The 10789-nt window shown below is 32.7% G+C and overlaps 2 protein-coding genes across 3 annotated transcripts in view; both read left to right on the top strand.

Moving 5' to 3' along the window:
* The first annotated feature begins 2827 nt into the window (after positions 1–2827).
* On the top strand, positions 2828–5707 carry LOC114938090 (uncharacterized). Of its 2 annotated transcripts, XM_029311843.2 has the most exons (4): positions 2828–3579; positions 3996–4293; positions 4797–4933; positions 5662–5707. In XM_029311843.2, the coding sequence occupies exons 1-3, from the start codon at positions 3516–3518 to the stop codon at positions 4885–4887; spliced, it is 453 nt and encodes a 150-aa protein (XP_029167676.2). In that variant the 5' UTR covers positions 2828–3515; the 3' UTR covers positions 4888–4933; positions 5662–5707. The 2 variants fall into 2 exon arrangements, with proteins under 2 accessions (XP_029167676.2, XP_085345276.1); XM_085489150.1 differs by lacking the exon at positions 5662–5707 and having other exon boundaries at positions 4800–4864.
* LOC146719993 (uncharacterized) overlaps positions 5667–10789 on the top strand; it is a 5988-nt gene continuing 865 nt past the window's right edge. The window contains exons 1-4 of the mRNA XM_085489151.1: positions 5667–6415; positions 8522–8678; positions 8895–9093; positions 10379–10682. Of these exons, the coding sequence (XP_085345277.1) occupies positions 5710–6415; positions 8522–8678; positions 8895–9093; positions 10379–10682 (1366 nt within the window). The 5' untranslated portion in view covers positions 5667–5709. The remainder of the gene's footprint in view (positions 6416–8521; positions 8679–8894; positions 9094–10378; positions 10683–10789) is intronic.

The following is a 10789-nucleotide window of genomic DNA, read 5'->3' as shown; positions in this document are numbered from 1 at the left end:
TTTTTTCTCCATTGTTGGTAAAATATTACTTTTTATTGAAAAACAAATGGATAAATAATAATTTTTAATGTAATTACGAACGAGTACATTGACGAATAATGAGATACATGTGCCTTTATCGTTGATATTAATAAAATAAAATACTAATAATAATAGAGCATTTAATAAAAAATAAATTTTTAATGTATATTATTTAATTTCATAATTTGATTTTAAAGAATGTATCATTAAAATATTGTCAAAATCATTGCTTTCAGAAGCAATTAAGGAAACTTGGATTTAGTTGAATTTCTAAGTTTTCAACGCGGCATAGAAAGGTGCCATAAGAATCAACGAAAGGTAACATTCTGCAACGAAGATCCTTTTTTGATTCTTCAGCAGTACGAATCATGTACATTTACTAACGTATACCTGAAAGATAACAATAAAGACTCTTCGATTAAAAGACAATCTTTGTATCCAAGAATATAGAAAGAATGCGAAGAGTTTACATTGGCATTTAATAGATATTATTTATAACAAAAAAATATAATTTATAAATTCTGTTCAGTAAATATTTAACGCGATATAATCTTTGTATAATAAAAAAATATGTTTAAAAAAAAAGTAAATTATTCAATATTTAGCATTTCTAATTTTAAATAAATCGGATTAATGCGTGCAATTTATATAATAATTAATACACTTTTTAAGCTAAATATTTTCTGTCTCTTATCTTGAATTTCAAATTAACTTTAATGATTACAAGTTAAATTTTATATGCGTTAACATCGCATATAAATAAATCTAACATTTCTTTAGAAGATATAATTTATATTAATTTTGATCTAACCTATATATATGCGTAAATTAATTTAATATTATCATTTTACACCAAATTTTATTCCAAGAAAATATTTTTTTTTTAAATTAATTAATGAAAGGCTCGTATAAATTAAACAAAATTAAACAATCATATATAGTAGGCCAACTAAACGAGCAAATAAATAAGATGTAAAAAATTTTTTTATTAATAGTTAAATCATTAAATTAACATTCCGTTACAGAATCGATATAAATTGTAAACGTTTCGACTGCACTACAGTCTTTATCAATACACTGTTGACATTTGGTATTCAGACTTCGCAACACACACTTGAAATATCGGGGAAAAGGACTTGTTAAAACGATAATCATGCTCAAATGTCGCATAACTTGGCATCTCAGACCAATCGCCTTGCATATCTATTGGTCAACAGCGAAGAATCGTTTCAATTTTATATTTTAATATTTAACTTTGTATTTTTAACATCTAACTTTATATTTTAATATTTAATTTTTATGTATTGATAAAGACTGTAGTGCAGTCGAAACGTTTACAATTTATATCGATTCTGTAACGGAATGTTAATTTAATGATTTAACTATTAATAAAAAAATTTTTTACATCTTATTTATTTGCTCGTTTAGTTGGCCTACTATATATGATTGTTTATTTTTTTTTATTTGTAACGTTTTAATTACAGTTTATTAAATAATACGCAAAAAAATAAATATTGCGTGAGTAGCAAATATTTTGTAATATTCCAGACTCACTATAAAACTATCTCTTATCTTATTCTTATATATCCAATCAAAATTAAGTACATAATAGAAATTCGGCGAATCAAAATTATGTACATATTGTAAATTCAAGAATTAAAATTATGTACATAATCTAAATACAGCGAATTAAAATTATGTACATAATAGAAATTTGGGGAATCAAAGTTATGAACATAACAATTTGACGAATTAAAATTATGTACATAATAGATATTCGCCGAATTTTGGGGTTCCTTTATCGGGGTTCGTTTGTCGGGTTTGTTACAAATAAAAAAATAAAATTTTTTACAAGAATCTTTTGTGATTAAATATCTACGCTTTCATTAGACTCGCGCAAGATCCTATACCCCATATATCCAACACGGTGCGCGGTTCGCGCGAGACTGATTCTCATGCGAGGTATCGCGAGCGCGGGCCCGATGATCACATGACCAGTGGTCACGTGACCACGAGTCATGTGACCACAAGTCATGTGACCACTGATCATGTGACCATCGGGCCCGCGCTCGCGATACCTCGCATGAGAATCAGTCTCGCGCGAGCCGCGCAGCGTGATGGATATGTGGGATGTATTAATTTGAAAGAATAGAAAAAGAGTTGCAAAATATCCTAAGTATTTTTATGGGTCAGAACTCTTTGGATAATTAATGTACATGCCCAAGACTGTACAAGAATTATTTTACAATAAATAAAATGCTCGAAATACGTCCAGCATATCATATATTTGAAAATACAAGGTTTTTGCGTTAACTATATATTTAGTGGCAGCCTACGGTCGGAACTATGCTATAAAACTATAGAACTCGTCGAGTCCTATAGTCCTATATAAAATTTCATTGTTTAAATTTGAAAAACGTGAAATGATATGCTAATGTTTAAACCAAGTTAAAGCGACCATGCGAAGCGACAGAACTAAATAACCAAGCAAAACGCGCGCTTGTATTATTTAGTTCTGGGAGTCGATTGTGTAACTTTTTCTAAAATAAAAATGTGAAAAGTGAAAATTTTCTTCCAATCACACATCGATTTCATTTTAAAAATAATGCGTGATTTTTGCAAATTTTTCACTTTTCACGTATTTACTTTCGAAAAAGTTACACAATCGATCCCCCTATACTATAGGGCATAGAAAAAGTAATCGGTACCGTGAAGTGCGTATTCGAAGTCGATGTGTATCGCACGTATTGTTGTCTTTTTTCCGCGTATGTAATTGGCGATCGATTCGGGGCAATCCTGAATCACGGTTATTATGATAATGTCAGTTCGTACCGTGACGGTGATGAAAGGTTAAATGTATTGTGATAGAAAATATATATGGCGTGAGATTAGTTTGAGTAGTGTTTGATTCATTTTTGTATGAAATTTTAATAGGCACGTTATTGACATTCTTGTTGCTTTTCTACGATGCTAATCTTATTGATTGTCTCAATTCGCGTTGTGCGTTGTATTCATATCATCGAACAACTGTCATCAACGAGAATTAATAGTTTGCTAGCTGTCAAAATAAAATTAAATAACATTACAATTATTAAAAAGTTAAATCATACACTCACATTATGTAAAACCGGATAATAGCGCGCGTGAAACGTGGGGTTGTGTTGTTTAGTATATAATCAATACTATAGGGTAAAAAATATTGCATTTTGCTTCTATGGTAACTCAAATATTTGGATTTAGTAATTTGATAAATAGATATATTCGTATCTTTAGCAACTAATTTTCGTTGATCTTCACACTTTCAATCACATATTTCTATAGATCAGTCAATAAATCAAAATAGCTAAACAAATTATTTAAAAATGTAAATCAAAGCCACACGCACATCTGCCCATTTTATATATTATCTATTCCTGTAAATGGACCGTAAATGGCATACTTATATAAAGTTGTTACATTCAAAAAATTAAATCTCATTTGGTGGAAAAATCAGTATGTTCTTTTGTGATAAAATTGAAGGCAAGAGACAATGTTCTAATATCGCTTACTGTGTATGTGGTTAGTATATAAATCAAATAACTAAAATTATAAGAATAATTCGGAAATGCACGATATATATACACACATTTTTGCTGTCTTAAAAATTTTATAAAGATTCATAATTTTTATTTCATACAAAATAATTATTACTGTGATAAAAATAAGTTTATAATTAATAAATGTATTACATCTTATTTAAAACGTGCATATAAAAATATTCATAATTATATATAATATATATAAATAACGTTTAAAATCTTTTATAAGTTTATTCTCTAAATAAATATATTAATTTTTATAATACAAAAAGTACTCTTTAAGTACTTAGAATCATTAAAAAAGCGTAATCCAAATTCCTTTCTTCGTTTTCTGAAAAACTTTTAATCTGTAATCTCGAGAATGTGATTATCTTAGTCTACAATATTGTCACACAGGAAACAGTCGTGCATCAGGCAGAGGCAGTTGTTCAGAGGCGCGCATACCTTCGTGTAATTGCCAAAGTAACGTAGGATGCCTGGATCGCAGTGATTACGGTGGTTTGCGATCCATCGGGACAGCTGCGACGGGCACGTGTCCTGGGCCCTGTCAATGTGTCGAAGAGGAAATTTGGAACAGTAACGTGCCGCCTAAACCGAATTGCCGATGGTTGAATAACTTCGCCGAGTTGCGTCGTCAATGGAGCGATTACGGCCGCCAGCAGGCCTGCAAATGCTGCAACTGCAGTCCATCGTGGTAGGGTTAAATAACGATGATTAAGCAATACGGTTAAGCAGTGTAGCAGGAAAAAACTAATGTCGCTTTTTGTGTGCAATTAATGTTATAGTAAAAAGTATAAATGATACATAAATAATCTTCTCTATTATACATATATATAAAACATTTGCTTTCATTTTCAAATAATAGCAATTTTGCTTTTATTGGAGAAAATCGATATTTTGTCTTAAAATATTAAAATTCAGTACTCTTGACCGCTTTACGTAAATATTTGCATATTTAAGAAAAATGATAGAATAAATTAGTTAAATTTAAAAGAAATTGATATTTGAGAGATATTGATATCTGGTTTTACTCAAATAAAAACCATTTATTTGTAATAACATTGTTTTTATAATAAATTTTTAAAAAAATTTGCAAAAAGATATGTACGTAAATAAGAAGTGAATATTTTTTCTTAAAATATTGAAAGAATTATTACACTTTCTTATTTTGCGTACCATATTGCATTTTGTTTGCAGCAGAACTGTCGCTCCAGGCCGACTGTGTCTTTCACCAACGCCGCCGTGTTCCGGTACCATTTTAACTGCGTCAGACTGTCAGGTACACTGAAGCAGATTCCTTGCCAAGAATAGAAAGCGCTTGAGATTCCTCTGAGGTAGTAAATTTATATGTATTTACTTTTTGAGGAAAGATAAAATTAAATTCCAGCGCAAAGAGAGGAATGGACTTTCTTAATTTTGCAATTCAGTTTGAAATTATTATATTCAATCAATTTTTGTTTTTTTAACTCTTCGAAAGAATCAATTTTAACATTTCTTAACACTATTTTTTATGAATTTTCTATATAAAAGTGAGAGAAAACAAATATATGTAGATACCTGAACAAAATTATAATAAATCATACATATCTTGAATTTGAATAACAAAGGAATATGGCTAAGATTAATATAAAATAAATATAGTATAGTTAATATTTATGACATTTTCTATATGTTTTAATTAAAATTGAGAGGAAGACTGCGGAGATTTAATTCAGGCGCGATTAGTTTGTGCGCTCAATTTATGTAAATTAGCATCGTATAGTTGGAAGTAAGCTAGCGTTCAAAGTTTCTTAATTATTCAGTAAAATCCGTAAAGTTGACTAAACTAATTTGTATACAGACTTTAATGGCTTAGTAATTGAAATGTTTAAATCTTTAAAATGCGATTTAAACTTTCATGCGCGGATCTTACACGTTTTTTCGTAATATGATTTAAAGAATACTATTACATCACGTTATGATTTCTTTATAAGCGGATAATATTTTAAGTGGTAATGAAATGCTCTGAAGAATAAATCATGTCCTCTCTGTAACTGTCGTCAGATTTTTCTATTTTCACCAGAAATGCTGTGGGAGCCGTCGTTTAGCGGGTGGAGCAAGCAAATCGGAAATGACATCGATAAATAAATCGTCGTCGCTTGAACGACCCTTAAAACGGGAAGCAGGCGGTGGTTGTCAATGTTGTGCTTATCCATCGACCTGCTGTAATTCCTTTAATGCGGATTGCTCGTCGACCGCTTCGTCTTGCTGCTCTTCGCAGTGCAGATATTCTCAAGTTTCGTCGCGACAGGCACCCGACTGTCAATTCTGCACCTCACCTACTGCTCAGAAATCTATTTGGAAGAAGCGCAACTGCTACCAGTGTAACACGAGTTCCTGCCCGTGTCAGCCGATGTCACGCGGCTGCAATTGTCCGCCGCCGGTCCAGATTGACGTGCGCGCTGCTCGCGAGTGTTCCTGTTCCATTTCTACCTCCAGCCCGGAATGTGCGTGTCCACCCAGTGAGCAAAGGTTCCCAAAAACGACGATCAAGTGTCCCAACGTGCGTCTTTGCTGTCCCTTCTCTCAATTACCACCAGCTCCCAAATGTCATTGCGCGCGATGTCAATCGTGCCCGCCACCAATCTGCCATCCATGCACGACTACCAAGTGCCGGGGATCAATTCCGAAGGATTTTTGTTACTCTCGCTTACCTACATCGTATCTACCTTGTCGACCAGCATCAGCCGCTTCTTCTCATCCCCCGACACCTCGTAAAAAATTAACCTTCTGCACCGAGCGCGGTAGTCGACCTTCTTCGCCCTGTACAGGAACAGGTCAGTCTTTGCACGGTTGCATAGCTGATGATAGAAACTCGGAAAATAACATCTATAAAGAGCGACATGACATTGAGGAACGAGAGAAATATGATATAAAAAATTGCGACGATCCGTGCGATTGTTGCTGCGCGACAGAATTTGAAAATAGATCTAATCACGTTGACGAAAGTTGCAATCTAATACTGGGCGAGAGATCTGAATTAGAGAGTTTACCGTCAAATATGCTTATTAATTCGTCGAAAACCACAAAGCCTCCGAAGTCTGTCGATCCGGATTTGCTTGACATGCCGGAATAAGAAAAAGGTAAATTCGTTCTCGAAAATGCATCAAAGCGCTTTGAAAGATATACGATCGAAAAATCGTGCCCATACTTTGCCCATCTACTTTGTTCTATTCGCTAACAATGCAAGATCCGATTGTTACACATTTCGTGAGGAACATTTACTCGTTGGTAAAAACATCTCTGGGAATTCTGCACTCGCGAGATTCTCGAATCACATGAAATCCTGCTCGGATAAAACGGCAGAATTTATCGACCCCTAATAAATTATTGTCTCGGCAAAGCGTTGCTTTTCGCGATGTTCCGCGGGCACATGTCGGATCGTTGGTGGTTTCAGTAAGCACTCCGACAATACCAACATACGGAATCGACAGACGACGCAGGGGTGGTAAATCCTTGAAAGAAGACACGATAGATACCAGCAATTTATTTCGAGGAAGTCACGTAATATGATTGAACGTTTAAAAAATGCCGTTTCATATAATTGATTACTATCTGCTTCACTTAGATCAAGCAGAGAGATGCTGTTAGTACTTCGTAAATCAAAGTCACTTTCTTTTGTTGCTTTTTATTGTGATCGGAAATGATACAAATAGAAGAATTAAAAATAGAATATCTGTAAAATTTATGATTGATGAGAACAAAATTAGCTTCAAGTATTTTTATCAAATCTAAATTTTAAATAATAATTAAAGATAAGCTTATATTTTTATAAAAATAATCTCTTTTTCTACAGATCCCTCGTTTAAAAAAATATTTTTTTATAGAACAAAAATATATATATGTATATATTAATCTTGAATTTTAATATTTTATATTTCATTAATAATCGTTTATGTATATTAAAAAATGACATTAGATATTATATATTTAAATATTATTATATATATTTAAAACTATAAACTTTTAATTTTAGTTTTATAGATTTTAAAATCTTATACGCATCAAATGCACAGAAAGAAAATAAATTTTAATGCATGTTTAAAAATTTTAATGATTTAAAAATATCTACTCAAACTGAGAATATTTATTGTCAGTTTGTTTTATCAGTTTGCTAGATGCGTTTAAAGACTCATATATATTTGCATCCCTGTGTGACCAAAGGACCAATGTGACACGTGGTGTGGTGCGTCCAGTAGGTGTCAGCTGTACATCGGAGGCAACATCAAGCACATTAACACTAATACATGAAGAGAAAAATAAACATACGAAAGAGAGTGCATGCTGCGACGTGTTTTCTAATCTTGGTGGTATTGGCTACTCAACTCTCGTGCCGAGTCCGCTAGCATTAATATCCTTCGTGCTACTGATCTTTATAGCTGTCACCTGGTCCTCTGGTTCAGCCTTTTATCACCGTTTCTTATTACGCAAGAAAATCTGCTGGAAATATTTATAGTTTATTAACTAAAATAAAATTTAAAAAACATTTAAATTTACTAAAATGCAGGAATTCGCAGGTATAGCATTCCATCAATTTAATAAATCTGTAAATTACTTATTTGCATTGTTTTGAATCAAAAATTTGTAAAATATTTATAAAAAATAAAGAATTTATTAATAAAATACATATTAAAGTGTATGCATAAAATTTTTAATCATGAAAATAAGAAATATATTATTACATATTACTATATTTAGTATTTATTGTCAATTTTCAAAAATTAGAAAATATAAGTAATGTTAAATATCGCGAAAGCATAAATGATGATTATCTCTCTTGACAGAATTTTTTGTAATAAAGTGCAGTAGTGTGCATACGCCTCATCCTCCCCCTTCATATCGGGAGTGACATGGCGAATGATACTCGCGCTTTCTGTCAGTAGGCGAAATGACGCGCCGGAGAGCGTTTCCGTTCGCGTTTTTGTCAACGTTGGTGTTCTGCGTGACATTCCAACAAGTCACTTCCGCTGAAACCATTGAAAATAAGAGTGTCACTGAAAAAGAACAACCATCAGGTTGCATCGAATGCGGATATTACAGGTACAAGTGTTTACATAGATAAAACTAAATACGATCAAATTATAGTTAATTATTACATTACATATAGTTAAATATAATTTCTACAGAAAAATTCAGTATTTTATGTATGGAAAGAGAGAGAGAGAGAGAGAAGAGAGAGAGAGAGAGAGAGAGAGAGAGAGAGAGAGAGAGAGAGAGAGAGAGAGCATTTTATGTATAGAGTTTTGCATTAAATAGGTGTCCAGAAAACCCTGGAAAATGTTTGTTAGGATCGGTACCTGATCCTTGCGGATGTTGTCCAGATGGTTTGTGCGCCCGTTTCCTTGGCGAACCATGCTGGAATGCAAGTATCTCTCTTTTATCTCCAAAGCACCGTAATGATGGATACTGCGCAAGAAATTATCTGTGCGAGTTGCGATCTGACCTACAAGAAGAGGTATTGTATATAGTTCGTTTCCGGAATTAAAAGAGACCTTGAAACACATTACAATACATTTTACTTTAATACTTAATATACTCAAAATTTAATATGTTGAAAACTCATTCTAATTATGATAATTTTATTAGTTTTTATTGGTGTTATAGATTTTTTGAATACCTCTAATTTTTTATATTATATTAAAATTATTATTTATTATATATTTAATCATATTTTACATACGTGTAATTTATACATCATATCAATATAATTCACAAGTGAAAGCCAATTTCTTTAAAAATCAAATATGTAAATTGCGCGTAATTCTTACGTGCGATATTTATCTTTGTAAGTGATAAATTTACTTTTCTAATTCAGTTCAAGAGATCACGTTCTAGATCTCTCAATTTCAACGAGTTCAGTAATGTGATATATCCCGTTATCTGGGTTAGTTTAACACAAAAAAGAAATCGCGCGTTATTGCGTAAAATTAGTGCGTTCGTCCGCACAATGTATAAGGCAGACCCATATATTATCCACCTACTGCGACAATGAGTTATGCTATCAATCAGATCTATCGTAGTTTTAAGATCGTAGTCAGTGACTTACGGTCGCTGACCCGCTCTGCTGGCCTTTTCGCATCTAATTTCATCTTGTCGTGCATCGTGGGTCGTAATTGCATTGTAAGCACATATGTATATGCGCATACACACGTCATGCAATCAAACAATCAGGCAAGCCGTTTATGATAGAGATGCGGGCTGAATAAGAATAATTTTGCTATATAATCTTAAGAAAGAGATATTTAAATAGTCGAATCTTTAAATAGTTGAGAACACACTTTTTAAAATTTCTTATCAATTGTATAAATATATTAATTCTTTAATAGATTATTTATAGAAACTAATTATAAAGTCAACTAATTTGCTGAAATATCTAAACGGTCATTAATTATTCATAATTGAGCAAACTAACAACAACTATCTGCAACGATTATTAGCGTGAAGCGTTACGTTTGTGCCAGTAATTTCGTAAAGAAGTTCAGGATACAGCGAAGACGTGCCGACACACAAAGTACCACATTACCAACTTTAAACGATTTAAGTTCTCCAAAGTAGAGAATGAGAGAATTATTTTGTTCTCGAATATATCCGATGATAGTCACTGTCTCTGAGATGAAGCAAAAGTAATAACAGTATCAAAATATAGAGAAAGCGATAACAATTATTTGAGCGTGATGGTATAGAGTATAGAGGGAAAAGCGTCGTGTAATTAGTTATAATAGAATTGAACTTTAACGCAGGACACTCCGGAGGCAACCTGCGTCTGCATGGAACAAAGTCCGGCCTGTGGTAGCAATAATGAAACTTACGCGACACCCTGCGCATTGCACGAAGAGGCGATGAAACTTAGAAACTCATCTTCCTTGAGGTTGCAGCATCTCGGTCCTTGTGAAAGTAGACCTTGGATTCTGTCAACTCTGGAAGACGTTGCATCGTCCTTCGGTCAACGTGTCGCATTAAATTGCGAGGCAAAAGGATTTCCAGTGCCGGATATCTTTTGGGAATTTCACTCAGCTGACGGGAGAAGAATACTGAAATTGCCTGGTAAAGTAATACAATATATCAAAGCATTGAGATAAGATATTTTTGCGAATTCTCGTGCTTTAACGAATCTCAATAATAAATGTACGATCATTTTACGAAGAAAAATG

The sequence above is a fragment of the Nylanderia fulva genome, unplaced genomic scaffold, assembly GCF_048542155.1.
Source record: "Nylanderia fulva isolate GAGA-0341 unplaced genomic scaffold, ASM4854215v1 Scaffold8, whole genome shotgun sequence".
Lineage (NCBI taxonomy): Eukaryota > Metazoa > Arthropoda > Insecta > Hymenoptera > Formicidae > Nylanderia > Nylanderia fulva.
This window is presented reverse-complemented; position numbering and strand designations above follow the sequence as displayed.